Genomic DNA, 17619 nt, shown 5'->3' with positions numbered 1-17619 from the left:
AAGATTCCTAGTGAAGTGGAGTGGAGAAGAGAGAGAAGGGATTGATGGTGAAAGGGGTCACCGTAATGGTGAAATAATGGAACCGAGTGCTGCATTTTTTTTTTTTTTACATTTGTACCCCGCGCTTTCCCACTCAAGGCAGGCTCAATGCGGCTTACATATTGTATACAGGTACTTATTTGTATCTGGGGCAATGGAGGGTTAAGTGACTTGCCCAGTCACAAGGAGCTGCCTGTGCCTGAAGTGGGAATCGAACACAGTTCCTCAGTTCCCCAGGACCAAAGTCCACCACCCTAACCACTAGGCCACTCCTCCACTCTAGCTGCTGAGGATGCAGTATTTTGTGGAATTTTGCTTTTCTTTTTCTTGGTGTTTTGAATGAATGGTGTGGTGTCCCTGGGAAGAAACTGCACAACTGCAGTGGTAACCTCCTCATGGGAGTGTGTGCAAGAGCTGGAAAAGAGCAACCAGAATGGTGAAATGGGATTTTCAAAGCTTATATTGCAGATACCCTTGACAACTGTCCCACACTATGTATATAGTTTCAGATTAATTTGTATTTTGACCTCGCCGTCGCAAGTTCTTATTGTCCTAATGTTGTAGCTGAGGTTTCCCACATGTGAGAAGGAAATGGCCTGCTTGTCCTTGGAGAAAGCAAGGATATTTACCAGTAGCAGGTATTCTCCAAGGACAGCTGGCCATTCATTCTCACATACCTTCCCACCTCCTCTTGGAATTGTCTCCTGTCCTGATAGTATACTGTTGTATTGCTGTGCCCAAGCTCTTGCGGCGGGTGGAAAGGCATCCATACATGTGCAGTGGGGACACTGTTGCATGTCTTTAAAACTGTACTACACTTTTTTAAGCATTTCGCAGGGTGATGTAGATGACATCACCCCACATGTGAGAATGGTCTGCTGTCGTTGGAGCTACAGGTAAGTGTCCTTGCTAGACCTCTGACTTAATGAGACACCGTATTAAAGGCTGTAGTGAGATCTAACTGTCCCCACAGGGCATCATAGCCCTGATTAACCTTTACCAGGATCTCATCCACTATTAGCAGTATCTTGATTACATAGTAACATAGTAGATGACTGCAGAAAAAGACCTGCACGGTCCATCCAGTCTGCCCAACAAGATAACTCATATTTGCTGCTTTTTGTGTATACCCTACTTTGATTTGTACCTGTGCTCTTCAGGGCACAGACCGTATAAGTCTGCCCAGCACTATCCTCACCTCCCCACCACCAGCCCTGCCTCCCAACCACCGGCTCTGGCACAGACCGTACAAGTCTGTCCAGCACTATCCCCGCCTCCCAACCACCAGTCCTGCTTCCCACCACCGGCTCTGGTACAGACCGTATAAGTCTGCCCCGCCTCCCGATCTTGACTAAGCTCCTGAGGATCCATTCCTTCGGCACAGGATTCCTTTATGCTTATCCCACGCATGTTTGAATTCCGTTACCGTTTTCATTTCCACCACCTCCCGCGGGAGGGCATTCCAAGCATCCACTACTCTCTCCGTGAAAAAAATACTTCCTGACATTTTTCTTGAGTCTGCCTCCCTTCAATCTCATTTCATGTCCTCTCGTTCTACCACCTTCCCATCTCCGGAAAAGGTTCGTTTGCGGATTAATACCTTTCAAATATTTGAACGTCTGTATCATATCACCCCTGTTTCTCCTTTCCTCCGGAATATACATGTTTAGTTCAGCAAGTCTCTCCTCATACGTCTTGTAACGCAAATCCCATACCATTCTCGTAGCTTTTCTTTGCACCGCTTCAATTCTTTTTACATCCTTAACAAGATACGGCCTCCAAAACTGAACACAGTACTCCAGGTGGGGCCTCACCAACGACTTATACAGGGGCATCAACACCCCCTTTCTTCTGCTGGTCACCTCTCTTTATACAGCCTAACAACCTTCTAGATTGTCGATGTGTAAAAGATCATTGGCTTCCAAAAAAATCATTCATCTGTAAAGGAAATGATTTCTGTACAACCTTTGTTAACAAAGACAAATCTGAGTATCCATCATATCGCATGCAGCAATCTATCAATTATATTGTAGCATTCTGGATTAGTTGGACTTGGTCCAAAAGTAGTCCAGTAGTCTTGACATTTATTATGGCATGGTCAAATTTGCCTGTTCAATATATGGAGAGAGATGTCATAGTTGCCACAGGTGTTTGAATGTTTTTGTGACCAAAGTAAGTAATGAATGTAATAGTATCCCAAATTCCTGACCTATCATTTTAGGGCAACCTCATTCTTTTGAAGCTAGGTGTCTGTCTACTTGTATTAGGAACCCATGGCATCTGTTTTATGTGGGTTCTTGCAGAGTATATTTTTTTGCCCATTTCTGAGTTGCTGTTAGTTGATAGTATTAGCTGATACCGGGCTGTTCTCTGTATATACCTTATTTATAGGATTATTTTCTCTAATTCAGTTCACCTCATTCCTATGCTACAAGTATTATGTTAAATGTTACTTCTATGGTAGTAGTAATACCAAAAAGACACATTGCTTTTTGTTCTTTCTTTTTTTTTTTTTTTTGCAGGAACTCAAGTGGTGATCTTGAAACATTTAATTTCTTAGAAAACGCAGATGATAGTGATGAAGAGGAGGAAGGAGACCTAGAAGAACTCCGAGAAGAAAAAAAACATAGAATAAATAAAAAGCATAAAGTAAAGATATTGTGCATTATTACTTTTATAAAATATAATTTATATACTTTAAATATGGTATTAATGATAGTGAAAAAATACTGCTCATTTTCCTGCTGTAGTTTGAGCTTGTTCATATTTAAATGTTAAATATCACAAATGCATAAATATTCTCCATCAACAAGCAGGATATAATCAGCCACATAGTGTGACCTCATTGCATGGTGCCTAGACAGAACAGCTCTTCTAGAGCTCAGAGCTAGTGTAAATTTTTGAGTATGTGCAACTCTTCCTGCACTCAGTCTCAGCTCACTAAGTTTTGTTTCTTCACTCTGCCAAACTGATGTGAAAACCCAGTTCGCCTATATTTTTGTTTCCTTGTCATCAAGCAGATGCAGCCATTACAGATGGGTTGAGTCCATCAACCAGCAGAGGGAGATAGAGAGCACACTTTTTTCAATGCCTCATACCAGCTTGCTCCACTGCCTCTCTTCAGTATTCTCTATTTCCCCTAGCAGAGTGGCTGCAGCTTCTTCGAGCTCCATCTAAAATCTGCCTGGAGGTTACTCCTGTGCTTTTGCCAGTTGTTAGCCAGGGGTGTTGGAGGCTATAGCAGCTTCACTTTAAAGGCACATAGGTTTGCCCTTTCCCTGCCTTACCCATACCTCCATGGATGTGGACACATTGCTTAGCTTTCCCTGTCCTTCCCCACCAACAGTGGATGCAGGCACCTAGGTTCGCCCTTTCTCTGCTTTTCCCACTCACCTGAGCCTCCGGAGTTCTATTTACCTCTGCTTTCCTCAAAGCGTTAAAAAAGAAAAAGGGAACAGAGGTTTTTCCTTGCCTTTTTCTGTGGGACCGGAGCTGTGATACTCGGTCCAGTGAGGTAAGAGTGTTTTCTGACTCCTCCGGGGTGGGCCCGCGATCGGGGCGATTTTGGCGTGAACCGCCATTTTGAATTTTACCGCCGTTTTCAGCGATGGCTGCGGAGACAGTAAAGCGCTGTTCCAAGTGTGGCAAACGCAGATCAGCAGCGGGGCTCTGTAAATCGTGCTGTACAGACATTAGAGCCGGCCCGAACATGGCAAGCGACGATTCTTCGCTCTCTGAGCTGGCAGCGGGCGCCATTTTGAATTTACCACGTGGCGCGACCTCCGCTGAGTCGGAGAGGCCTGAGCCCGGGGGGAGGCCTCGGAGTGAGGCTGATATGGGAGCTACTAGCCCCGGCAGAGATCCGGGTGCCCTGGGTATGCCCTCTGAGGCAATATGACGCACAGAAGGGCTCATTCCCCTTCAGAGAGTGCTGCACCTCCTCCGGCCCCCCCCCCCCCCCCCCCCGTGGTCGGGCTGTGAGGATTCGGAGGACTTTGGCAGGCCTTCATGGTCTGAGGTGCCAGAGCCTGGTGCAGAAGTGACTCAGGATCTGGACGATCCCTCCGCGGTGAGGATTTTCCACCGTGATGAGCTGCCAGCGCTTATTTCTGATGCCCTGCAAGCTCTCTCTATTGAGGACCCTGCCAGTGGCACAGCCTCCTCTGTGAATCCTAGGATGGCTAGTACCAAAAAGCCTGCTCGAGCCTTTCCTTTGCATGACTCCATCCAAGAGCTTATTCGGCTCAATGGGCTGACCCCGAGGGATCTTTGAAAGTTTCCAGGGCTATGGGGCAATTATACCCTCTGAGTGAGGAGCATATGGCTCGCTTTGCTATGCCTAAAGTGGATGCCCTAGTCACAGCTGTGACAAAGAGAACTACCTTCCCTGTTGAAGGAGGTGTTGCCATGAAGGATATTCAATACCGTAGACTGGAATCAGCACTTAAACGGTCATTTGAAATTGCAGGTCTCACTATTCGGGCATCTGCATGCAGTTGTTATGCTGCTAGAGCCTGCCTGGCTTGGTTGCAACAGGCAGTGGAACAGCCCGGTGATGGAGTGGAGCCCTTTTCAGATGTGGCTCCGCGGATGGAGTCGGCCTTGTCCTTTCTTGCTGACGCCCTTTATGATATTGTCAGAGCTTCGGCTAAACACATGGCAGTAGCAGTGGTGGCTCGCCGTCTTCTTTGGCTACGGCATTGGGCGGCTGACATGGCTTCTAAGCAAAGGTTGGTGAAGTTGCCCTTTCAAGGCCTTCTCCTGTTTGGTGAGGAGTTGGAGAAAATTGTGAATGGCCTGGGTGAGGCTAAACCTCAGCGCTTGCCTGAAGATAGGCCTCGGCCTTCCTCTAAGGGTGCGGCGGTCCACTCCTCTTACAGACCTCGCTTCCGTGAAGCTAGAAGGTACCGCCCGGGGCGTTCTGCTGGGTTCACTTCTCGTGCCCGTTTTCAGCAGAGGAACTCCTTTCGCTCGGACAAACGTTCCACAGCCACTGGCTCAAGGCCTGGAGTTCAGGGGCGACCCTCTCAATGATGGTGCGCCGGCCCTCTCCTCGAGTCCTGTCATCGGAGGACGTCTTTCCCTCTTTGCCGAGGAGTGGGCCAACATTTCCTCAGATCAGTGGGTCTTGGACCTGATCAGAGACGGTTACAGAATAGAATTCGACGCCCCTGTAAGAGACGTGTTTGTGGAGTCCCGATGGGGTTCTGCCGCCAAACGGGCGGCGGTAGAGGAGACTTTACAAGGTCTGATTCAGATAGGGGCCGTGTCCCCGGTACCTCCCGCCGAACACGGCTGCGGCCGCTACTCCATCTACTTTGTGGTGCCGCGAAAAGGAGGGTCTTTTTGCCCTATTCTGGACTTAAAAGAATTAAACAAGTCCCTGAGAGTGCGGCATTTTCACATGGAAACCCTGCGCTCCGTCATTACGGCGGTACAGCCAGGAGAGTTTCTCACGTCTCTGGACCTGAAAGAAGCTTACTTGCACATTCCAATTTGGCCCCCGCACCAGAAGTTTCTGAGGTTTGCGGTGATGGGAAAGCATTTCCAGTTCCGGGCCTTGCCTTTTGGCCTCGCCACAGCTCCCCGTACCTTTTCGAAGGTTATGGTGGTAGTAGCTGCCTTTCTAAGGCGAGAAGGTATTCGGGTTCACCCGTACCTGGACGACTGGTTCATTCGAGCAAACTCTGCTGCAGAGAGTCAGCATGTAACAAGCCAGAGTGGTCTCAGTACTTCAATCTCTGGGCTGGGTCGTCAATTTGGCCAAAAGTCACCTGACCCACTCGCACTCTCTAGAATATTTGGGGGCCAGGTTCGACACAGCCTCGGGATATGTGTACCTACCCGAGCAAAGGCGGTGCAAGCTTCAGAATCAGGTCCGTCTGCTCCTGAGGATGCCCCGCCCGCGAGCTTGGGACATTGTCCAGCTGCTTGGATCGATGACGGCCACCATGGAACTGGTGCCCTGGGCGAGAGCGCACCTGATACCTCTACAGTATGCTCTACTCCAAAGATGGTCTCCATTATCTCAGGATTACCAATGCAGACTCTCTTGGCTCCCTGCGGCTCGACTCAGCATGGAGTGGTGGCTCTCAGACAGGAATGTCGCTGGCGCTCCCCGATTGGTGCCTAGTGGTGACAGATGCCAGTCTGAAAGGCTGGGGCGCACATTGCAAGGGGAAGCATGCCCAGGGTCTATGGACACCCGAGGAGTCGGAGTGGTCCATCAACCGCCTAGAGTTGAAAGCGGTGTTTCAGGCGCTTCTGGCCTTTCAAGTGACCCTGGAAAGATTGGCTGTCAGAGTGATGTCGGACAACACGACAGCAGTGGCCTACATAAATCGACAAGGCGGCACTCGGTGCAGAGCTCTAGCCACGCAGGCCGAACAAATTTGCCACTGGGCTGAGCTGCATCTACAGTTTCTGTCGGCAGCTCACATTGCAGGTCAGAGCAACGTGCAAGCCGATTATCTAAGCAGGCATCAGATCGATCCAGCGGAGTGGGAACTTGCAGACGGAATGTTCCTGCAGATATGTGCCAAGTGGGGCAAGCCCGTGATGGATCTAATGGCGACAAGCTCCAATGCCAAAGTCCCGTGCTTCTTCAGCAGACGGAGAGATCCTCGCGCGGCGGAGTTGGATGCCTTGGCTCAACCCTGGTCTCCGGGCCTACTGTATGTGTTCCCTCCGTGGCCCTTGATAGGGCGAGTGCTCCTGCGGATTCGGCTGCATCCTGGTGAAGTGGTTCTCGTCGCCCCGGATTGGCCCAGGAGGCCTTGGTATGCGGACCTCTGACATATGCTCGTAGAGGATCCCCTTCAGTTACCTCTGGTTCCCAACCTGACATATGCTCGTAGAGGATCCCCTTCAGTTACCTCTGGTTCCCAACCTGTTGTCACAGGGTCCGGTGACCATGGAGGACACCGGCCGATTTGGTCTTATGGCCTGGCGATTGAGAGGGCGTAATTGAGAGGCAGAGGCTATTCCAATAAAGTAATTACCACTCTCCTGCAAGCCCGCAAGTGTTCCACTTTCGTGGCTTATGCCAGGATTTGGCGCCAGTTTGAAGTCTGGTGTGCTTCCAGAGAGATCACACCCCTGCGGGCTCCTGTCTCGCTGATTCTGGAATTTTTGCAGGATGGTGTACAAAAAGGCTTGGCCTAGGGGAGGAAGTGACGTCATCGAGAGAGATGGCAGCCTAGCCTGAGAGCTCCGTCTCCTCGCGCTTGATTTACGCTTTAAACAGCTATAAAAAACGGCAGCGAGCGTGAGAACCTAGCGAAACCAGCTTATTAAACGCTCCCTTCAACAAAATCGGCGATGAGCAAAACTCCCGCTACGCGAAAAAAAGAGAGCGAGCGGTCTGAGCGAATCATGGCGGGAAAAAGCGCCAAACGCCACGAGTCACCAGAGCGGACCTCGCGCTCCGACTCCGAATCGGCCCAGTCGCAGGCCGAGCAGCGACATCTACCCTCCAAAAAAAGTATCCCAACTGAACTGCGGAGGTTTTAGCGAACATTCAGGCGGAGATAAAGCAGTCGAAGGATGAAATCTTGGAACGCATGGATTCCTTGAGCACAGACCTCCGTGAGTTGGGGGGGCGGGTGGAAGACGCAGAACTTAAGCTAGAGGAACAGGCAGAGACACTGCTTAAGCATAATGAGAAGCTGCTTGCACTGGACAAACACCGATTGGACTTAGAATACAAGATAGATGACTTGGAAAACCGAGGGAGGCGGAACAACCTTAGGTTTCGAGGGGTGCCAGAAGGAGGAGAAACAGAGAATGTTACACAGATCGTGCAGACAATCTGTGCCTCTTTACTTGGCCCAGAAGCGGGAGAGAGTACTGTGGAGCTGGACAGAGCACATAGAGCGCTTGGAGTTCGCAAAGAACAGCAGCAGCGAGATATTATTGTCCGCTTCCACAAATACGAAACCAAGGAATTGATCATGACTAAGGCGCGGAAGGCGCAGAACCTGGAGTTTGGAGGCGCAAAAGTACTGGTGTATCAAGATTTGTCGCAATATACCTTGCAGCAACGACGGCAAATGAAGCCAGCCCTAGACATACTAACAAAACATCAAGTGCAATACAGATGGGGTTTCCCGTTCTCTCTGAACTTTGCCCTGAAGGGTAGCAAATACCGTGTGAGATCTTTACAAGAAGCATGGGAGGCCCTACACGCAGCAGAGCTGGTGAACTCGGCTATCCCACCAGGTGAGCTGGCCTCATCCACCATGGCCAAGCTTCAGGGCTGGCAAAGAGCATCGGGGCCAGTGCGACGAGGCAGCAACAAGAGATGACTGGACAGACTCCAGGAGAGACAAAAGACATTTGGACTGAGTAACTGGACAAAGACATGTGCCACTATGTCAGATTACCATTGGTCCGCCAGGAACTGTTCTAACTGGCGACCAAGTTTGCTGTAAGACCAGCTAATTCTTGATGTGAGGTGAGGCCTGTGGGACTGTAGGACTGATCGGATTGCATGAATGACACGACGCGGCTGGCTGAAGCTGGAAGTGTATAGATACACTTTACAGGAAATAACACTATGTTGAAGGGGGATGGGCAGGAGGGCATACAATAGCGGTTGAATGCTGGAAAGCACTTGGGCGGGGGGAGGGGATGTCTGGCTGAGGTGTCGGGAGTGTTGTGACTCACTTACTCGGATCCCATCTAGGGGTTTTATACTCCTGGCTGGTGTAACAGGGGGGAGATGTGGGGGGAGGGACTGGGATAGAGGGATAAGGGTGGGTTGTGGGAGGAGGGATGACATAGGTAATAATTATTGCTCTACTGACCTGTGCTGCTCACAAGGGGGAGGTGCATTGCTTTTACACTTTGCAGATATTAGCTGTCTTTTACACGATAAGACATGTGTCCTGAGCTGAAGATAGTCTCCTATAATGTCAAGGGACTTAACATGCCTCAAAAAAGACAGAAGCTTTATGGAGAACTCCACCAGTTAAAACCACACATAGTTTTATTGCAAGAAACACACCTGCGTCGCAAACACGAGAAATTTCTCTCCTGCCCTGGTTACTCAGGAGTCTACTGCGCATCCGGTGCGGACTCCAGGAGGGGAGGAGTGGCGATACTGCTGCAATCTTCACTGGGGGCCCAGGTGATGCAGACTAAAAGGGACCCTGGGGGGCGTTTTTTATTTCTACAACTTAAGATAGACCAAGTAATCCTCACAGTGGCATCAATATATGCCCCAAATTCTGGACAAGGGGAATTTTTTAACAAAATACAAGCCTTATTGGGGACCTTCACTACAGGGGCGCTTATACTTGGGGGTGATTTCAATGCTGTTATGAGCCCAGGACAAGATCGCTCTGGGCCTGTCAGGACGGAGGGGCACAAAGAAGCACGATCGCTGGTCTCGTTGGCCTACTCCCTGGGGCTCTTAGATCTTTGGAGGTTGACACACCATACAGAAAGGGACTATACATATTATTCTCCAGTGCACGAAACATACTCCCGTATTGACTACATCTTCTTAGACACCACGCTAGTGGAATTAGGCCCAAGTGCTGGAATTGGTAGTGTGACGATATCTGATCACGCCCCAATATGGGTCACTCTCCCAAATATTCAAACTGAAGTGAAAGATAGACGCTGGTCTCTGAACACAAGCCTGTTGCAGGATGAGCAGGTGGTGGAGGGTTATAAACAGGTGTTTAAAGAATACCTTGAGCACAACCTAGCTTCTGGCCCACCGATGCATGTGGTGTGGGACGCTTTAAAAGCGGTGTCCAGAGGACATTTTTTGCAATTGGCTAGTACTCGAGCAAGAGCCCGTAGATCCCGCTTAAACACATGCATGGGGCGGATACAGGCATTGGAACAACAGCACAAAGCTGGTCCCACGCCGCAAATCTGGGATGCCCTGTGCAGGGAGAGAATGGCACTGAATCTGATGTACTCGGAACAACTCGAGTTAATAAGGGCGAGACAAGGGGTACAATCGTACGAATTAACTAATAAAGCTGGGCGCCTACTGGCAATGCGACTGCGAAGACAGAAAGTTGATAGAATGATTAAGCAGGTGAAAGACAGAGGGGGTGATTTGTTGCGTCATTCGGCTTTCATCCGTGAGCGCTTTAGAGAATATTATAAGAAGCTCTATGAGCAGGAGATCGATCCTCCTGGGGAACAAATAGACAACTATCTGCAAGATAGTGATCTCATCCCTTTAGCTAGGCAACACCAGGAATTGTTGGAGAAGCCTGTTACACCTAAAGAGGTCCAGGAGGCGATTGGAGGTATGCCCTCAAATAAGTCTCCGGGGCTTGACTGCTTTCCCAACGAGTTTTATCGGACATTCGCCGTTGAATTGGCCCCCCTCCTTGCTGATATGTTCAACCAGGTGGGGGTGGGGGGAAATCTGCCGCGGACAATGTTGGAGGCCTGGATAGCGGTGATCCCAAAACCCGGCAAAGATACCACTGACTGTGGCTCTTATAGGCCCATATCTGTCCTAAATGCCGACGTCAAGATTCTGGCTAAGGTCCTTGCCAACAGGCTTGCACCGTTGATGCCAACCCTAGTGCACCCTGACCAAGTGGGCTTTGTTTCCTACCGAAAGGCGATGGACAACATCAGACGCACCTTAGATCTTATATATCTGGCCAAGCGAAATCAGAGACCATTATGCCTCTTAAGCCTAGATGCAGAAAAGGCCTTTGACAGGGTCCACTGGCCTTTTATGTATAGGACCTTGGAGATCTTGGGGTTCGGTACACGGTTTAAGGGCTGGATACAAGCATTTTACTCCTCCCCTAGAGCCTGCATTAAGATCAATGGCAGTCACTCAGACTCTTTCTCCTTGCATAGGGGCACACGACAGGGCTGCCCTCTCTCCCCCCTTTTGTTTGCACTTGTTATGGAACCATTTGCCTCTAGGATTCGGAAAGACCCGCTGATGGCAGGGCCTACTGTGGCAGGGAGAATGCATAAAATGGCACTCTTTGCGGATGATGTTTTGCTGTATATAACCCGTCCCCGTGACGCGTTCCCTAGACTTGCTCAGCTTATTGAGGAGTATTCTGTAGTATCGGGTTTTAAAGTCAATATGACAAAATCCGAGGCCCTAAATATCTCCCTACCGGAAGCTACAGTTGCAGAACTTAAAGTTGCTCATGCTTTTCGGTGGGCGGGTAGACACATTAGATATTTGGGGGTGAATCTCACTTCCAACCTGTCTGATCTATTCTCTGCCAACTATAGAGGCCTGGTCCGAGCCCTTGCAGCAGATATGGAACGATGGGGTGATTTAGAGGTCTCCTGGTTTGGCCGTATAGCAATTCTTAAGATGAACGTTTTACCTCGAATCTTATACTTATTCCAGGTGCTGCCTGTAATGATGCCCAGGCGATTTCTAGCCTCATTGCAAGATAAAATTGTGCGTTTCGTCTGGGCAGGAAAGCATCCTAGGTTGTCCCATGCCCTGTTGTACCAAGGAAGACGCCGCGGGGGACTGGCGGTCCCGAATGTCTTCTGGTACTATCGGGCGGCCCAGGGAAAGGTAGCATTGGAGTGGTATCAGGCATATCCAGACAGACAGTGGGTGCACTTGGAACAACATTCCGCAGGTACGACACCGCTGGGAGCGCTTATGTGGTTACCAAAGACATTTCGCAAGCTCGACGAGAGCGTTTGTCCCTCGGTGGAGGTTACCCTTCACTACTGGGACAAGTTATTTCCGGGGGGTAAATGTACCTTGACTCGTTTGGCCCCTATAGCACACAACCCATTATTCCTGCCGGGGACGACGGAGGGTTCGGTCATGCGGTGGTACAGGGAAGGGCTACGAACATGGGACCAGCTGTATGATGGGGACACTCTTCTTGAATTTGGAGAGCTGCAGTCACGAAACCCTGGGGTGTTGAGAGATGATTTTGCATACTACCAATTAACTCACTTCCTGCGCACCAAGGCCGTGGCCACGATAATCCAGCGGACCAAGGGCTACTTAGAGGAGATATGTGATAAGTTAACCACTTCTAGAGGCCTGATAGGTACACTATACAAGCACATTACTATGCAGCACCCTGTGTATGAATGTCATAGGAGAGGATGGGAGAGGGAGCTGGGGGTGACACTGGATGTGCCGGGGTGGGAGAGAATAGAACGTGAAGCGACAAAGGTTTCCACACATGTCCCGCTAAAGGAAAATGCTGTGAAGGTGCTATACAGATGGTACCTTACCCCTGATCGCCTCCAGCGCATATACCCAAACACATCAGGTCTCTGCTGGAGGGGATGCGGCATGAGGGGGACGATGGGGCACCTCTGGTGGAACTGCCATAAAGTGAGAGCTTTCTGGAAAGCGGTTCAAAACAGGTTGCAGAGCTGGTTACAAACGCCCATTCCGTGGGCCCCGACGGTGTTTCTTTTTGCTGTAAAAGTAGAGGGCATGCCGGCAGCGCAGCATAAGCTGCTGAGGCAGGCGGTGTGTGTTGCACGAGTAACCATTGCTCAGCACTGGAAGCACCACGGGGTCCCGTCGGTTAAGAGATGGCACAATAAACTGAAACGTGTGTGAGATGGAAAGACTCTTGGCAGTCAGGAGACATCAACTGCACAAGTGGCATGATATATGGCAGTTTTTTGCTACTGCAGTAGGTAATTACTAGCATAGATGCACGGGAAAAATCTGTATGATGCAAAGTGAGACAGCCATGAAGGGCAGGGAAGAAAACAGGGGGTGGGAGGGATTAGGTAGGTCTTAATTTTGGAAAGGGCGACTGTTGAGAGGAGGGTTAGGGGGAGGGGAATGTTTCCTTATTAAAACATAATAATACAAAGTTGAAGTTTCTACAGTTATATTTACTGTTGTACGGTAGCAGTTCATTGTTCTACTTGGACTTCACCTTGCTGAGCCTATATTGTAAACACTCCAATGTAGAGCGATGATTATTGTACATTGTTTATTGCAAATTTTCAATAAAAGACTTCTTACAAATAAAAAAAAAAAAAAAAGGCTTGGCCTATAATTTCCTGCGGGTGCAAGTGGCAGCGTTGGCCTCCCTGCGTGGCAAGGTTGAAGGCGTGTCTTTAGCTGCTCAGCCAGATGTGGCACGGTTTCTTAGAGGGGTGCTTCGGCTCCGTCCTCCCGTTCGTGCACCTTGTCCAGCTTGGAACCTGGAGCTAGTGCTGAAAGCCCTTCAGGGTGCTCCCTTTGAACCGCTTCGGCGTGCTTCAGAGACAGATTTGACACTGAAGGCCATCTTTTTAGTGGCCATTACTTCGGCAAGACGGGTGTCAGAGCTCCAGGCGCTGTCCTGAAGAGACCCTTTTCTGCAATTTTCAGAGTCCGGGGTCATGGTTCGGACCGTGCCTTCCTTCTTGCCTAAGGTGGTTTCAGCGTTTCACCTAAACCAACCTATTTTCTTGCCCTCCTTTGTCGAGGAGGAGTTTCCAGAATCTTTTGGGCAATTGCACCTGTTGGACGTGCGCAGGACTCTGCTGCAGTATCTGCGAGTTACTAACTCTTTCAGGACCTCTGATCATCTGTTTGTTTTGCTATCAGGTCCTCGCAGAGGGTCTCCAGCGTCTAAAGCCACTATTGCCCGCTGGCTTAAAGAATCTATCTTTTCAGCTTATTTGCTTGCCGGCCGGCCGGCCTCCGCCTGATGCCTTTAAGGCACATTCCACTAGAGGAATTTCCTCTTCTTGGGCTGAAACTGGAGCATTCTCTCTTCAAGAGATTTGTAGTGCAACAACATGGGCTTCTAAGCTCTCTTTTGCCCGACATTACAGGCTGGATTACAGACAGGGCTAGCCCAATGATATTTGACACACTAGGCCAGTGGTTCCCAAACCTGATCCTGGAGGCACCCCAGCCAGTCAGGTTTTTGGGATATCCAAAAATGAATATTCATGAGAGAGATTTGCATGCAACTCTCTCATGAATATTCATTGTTGGTATTCTGAAAACCTGACTGTCTGTGGGATGCCTCTAGGACCAGATTTGGGGACCACTGCCTTAGGCAAATATTCAGCTGTGCATCACCCACCAAGGAAGGGGTGGTTAAGCTCCTCTTTTGCCACATCCAGTATCTCCCCTTACCTACCTCCCCCTCCCCCCCCCCCCCCCAAGAAGGTATCCAGCATATCTCTGCTTCCTTACCTACCTTCCCCAAGGTGTCCAGCACTCCCTTCCCCACCAAGGTTTTCTGTGTCTTCCCCTAACCCCTCCAAGGTGGTGCCAGTAAACGGTCATTGTATGTAGAAAAGAAAAGAAGGCTTGTTGCTGGTGGTGCAGGGCATTGAACAGGCATCGTATGTAAAAAAAAGAAAAGACTTGTTGCTGGTGGTGCAGGGCCTTGAGCATCTACACATGCTCAAGGCCTCCTAGGTCCCACTGCCTCTGAAACATTTCAGTGGGAGCAGGACCCAGTAGGTCTTCACCATGATGCTCAGTAACAGTGATGAGTCTTTTGTTGACTTGCTGATTGCTGCCCTAAGTGGGCATCTAGTCCATCTACTGTTTGTGCCAGCCCTGGGTTCAGGCCATGCATTTTCTTTCCATTATATTTTAGATATTGGCTCCTGGCACATAAGTTTCTATTAGTCACACGACTGCTCTTTGACTTAGAAAGATAATTAAGCTGGTTAGGTCAATAACCTCGGCACTAACACGGGTTGTCTTGTCCTAACCCAGCATTAGTTAACTCACGGTGAGGTAAAATAGTTGAGGCTATTTTACTACCAGGGAGCATCAGGCTGCCAAGTTGTGACCCAATTCTCCTGCACCACAGTGCAAAGGGGCCCCAGTACTGGCTTAAAAAAGTTGTTGGTGGGGCCCCCATGTTGACTATTCCCCTCCCCCAACTCTTCCCCTACCCTTCCGACCTTACCATAGATGATTGGTTGGTGGGTAGTGGTCTGGGCAGGACCAAAGCCCAGGCATTCCTGCCCTCACCTGCACTGTAATCCAAAATGGCATCGGTAACATAGTAACATAGTAGATGACGGCAGAAAAAGACCTGCACGGTCCATCCAGTCTGCCCAACAAGACAGACTCATGTGTGTATACCTTACCTTGATTTGTACCTGCCTTATTCAGGGCACAGACCGTACAAGTCTGCCCAGCAGTACTTCCCGCCACCCAACCACTAGTCCCGCCTCCCATCACTGGCTCTGGCACAGACCGTATAAGTCTGCCCTCCACTATCCTCGCCTCCCAACCACCAACCCCTCTTCCCCCCCCAACTGCTCCGCCACCCAATTTCGGCTAAGCTTCTGAGGATCCATTCCTTCTGCACAGGTTTCCTTTATGCATATCCCACGCATGTTTGAATTCTGTTACCGTTTTCATCTCCACCACCTCTCGCGGGAGGGCATTCCAAGCATCCACCACCCTCTCCGTGAAAAAATACTTCCTGACGTCTTTCCTGAGTCTGCCCCTCTTCAATCTCATTTCATGTCCTCTCTTTCTACCACCTTCCCATCTCCGGAAAAGATTTGTTTGCGGATTAATACCTTTCAAATATTTGAACGTCTGTATCATATCACCCCTGTTCCTGCTTTGCTCCAGGGTATACATGTTCAGGTCAGCAAGTCTCTGTTCATACGTCTTGGAACGCAAATCCCGTACCACTCTCGTAGCTTTTCTTTGCACCGCTTCCATTTTTTTAACATCCTTCGCAAGGTACGGCCTCCAAAACTGAACACAATACTCCAGGTGGGGCCTCACCAACAACTTGTACAGGGGCATCAACACTTCCTTTCTTCTGCTGATCACACCTCTCTCTATACAGCCTAGCAACCTTCTCGCTACGGCCACTGCCTTGTCACACTGTTTCGTCGCCTTCAGATCCTCGGATACTATCACACCAAGATCCCTCTCCCCCTCAGTACCTATCAGACTCTCACCGCCTAACACATAGGGAGTAGAAACCCAAGAGAGACTTATGTGTTAGGCGGTGAGAGTCTGATAGGTACTGAGGGGGAGAAGGATCTTGGTGTGATAGTATCCGAGGATCTGAAGGCGACGAAACAGTGTGACAAGGCAGTGGCCGTAGCGAGAAGGTTGCTAGGCTGTATCACTTTGCATTTCTTCTCATTGAATTTTAATTGCCAAACCTTAGACCATTCTTCTAGCTTCCTCAGATCCTTTTTCATGCTTTCCACTCCCTCCTGGGTGTCCACTCTGTTGCAAATCTTAGTATCATCCGCAAATAGGCAAACTTTACCTTCTAACCCTTCGGCAATGTCACTCACAAATATATTGAACAGAATCGGCCCCAGCACCGATCCCTGAGGCACTCCACTACTCACCTTTTCCTCCTCCGAGCGAACTCCATTTACCATCACCCTCTGTCATCTGTTCGTCAACCAGTTCCTAATCCAGTTCACCACTTCGGGACCTATCTTCAGCCCATCGAGTTTATTTAAGAGCCTTCTGTGGGGAACCATGTCAAAAGCTTTGCTAAAATCTAAGTATATTACGTCTATAGCATGTCGATGATTCAATTCTCCAGTTACCCAATCAAAGAATTCAATGAAATTCGTTTGGCACGATTTCCCTCTGGTAAAACCATGTTGTCTCGGATCTTGCAACTTATTGACTTCTAGGAAATTCACTATCCTTTCCTTCAGCATCGCTTCCATTACTTTTCCAATAACTGAAGTGAGGCTTACCGGCCTGTAGTTTCCAGCTTCTTCCCTATCACCACTTTTGTGAAGAGGGACCACATCCGCCGTTCTCCAATCCCTCAGAACCTCTCCCGTCTCCAAGGATTTATTAAACAAATCTTTAAGAGGACCCGCCAGAACCTCTCTGAGCTCCGTCAATATTCTGGGGTGGATCCCGTCCGGTCCCATGGCTTTGTCCACCTTTAGCTTTCCAAGTTGTTGATACACACTCTCTTTTGTGAACGGTGCTCTATCCACTCCATTCTCAGGTGTACTTTTGCCAGTCCCTCGTGGTCCTTCTCCAGGATTTTCTTCAGTGAAAACAGAACAAAAGTATCTATTTAGCAAATTGGCTTTTTCTTCATCATTATCTACATAGCGTTTCGCTGTATCTTTTAGTCTCACAATTCCCTTTTTAGTCATTCTCCTTTCACTTAATATACCTGAAGAAATTTTTGTCTCCCTTCCTTACATTTCTAGCCATTTGTTTTTCTGCTTGCGCCTTCGCCAGACGTATCTCTCTCTTGGCTTCTTTCAGTTTCATCCGGTATTCCTCCCCGTGTTCCTCTTCTTGAGATTTTCTATATTTCTGGAGCGCTAACTCTTTAGCCTTTATTTTCTCATCCACTTGCTTGGAGAACCATATAGGTTTCCTTTTTCTCTTGCTTTTATTTACTCTCCTTACATAAAGGTCTGTGGCCCTATTTATTACTTCTTGCAGCCTGGACCACTGTCCTTCCACTTCTTGTACATCCTCCCAGCCCATCATCTCCTTCCTCAGGTATTCCCCCATTTTACTAAAGTCAGCACGCTTGAAATCCAGGACTGAGCTTAGAGTGGTTGCCCTCCACTTCAGCCGTCATATCAAACCAAACCGTTTGGTCACTGCTTCCCAGGTGTGCACCCACTCGGACATTTGACACACTA

At 49.2% G+C, this 17619-nt stretch overlaps 1 protein-coding gene across 3 annotated transcripts in view; it reads left to right on the top strand.

Annotated features, from left to right (window-relative positions):
• STRN3 (striatin 3) overlaps window positions 1-17619 on the top strand; it is a 309869-nt gene that overhangs the window by 135290 nt on the left and 156960 nt on the right. For all 3 annotated transcript variants that reach the window (XM_030215282.1, XM_030215281.1, XM_030215280.1), the window contains exon 6: window positions 2562-2688. In XM_030215282.1, coding sequence (XP_030071142.1) covers window positions 2562-2688 — 127 coding nt within the window. The remainder of the gene's footprint in view (window positions 1-2561; window positions 2689-17619) is intronic.

This window comes from Microcaecilia unicolor, chromosome 9, assembly GCF_901765095.1.
Source record: "Microcaecilia unicolor chromosome 9, aMicUni1.1, whole genome shotgun sequence".
Lineage (NCBI taxonomy): Eukaryota > Metazoa > Chordata > Amphibia > Gymnophiona > Siphonopidae > Microcaecilia > Microcaecilia unicolor.
Note: the sequence above shows the minus strand (reverse complement) of the source record. Positions and strands in the feature narration are given on the sequence as shown.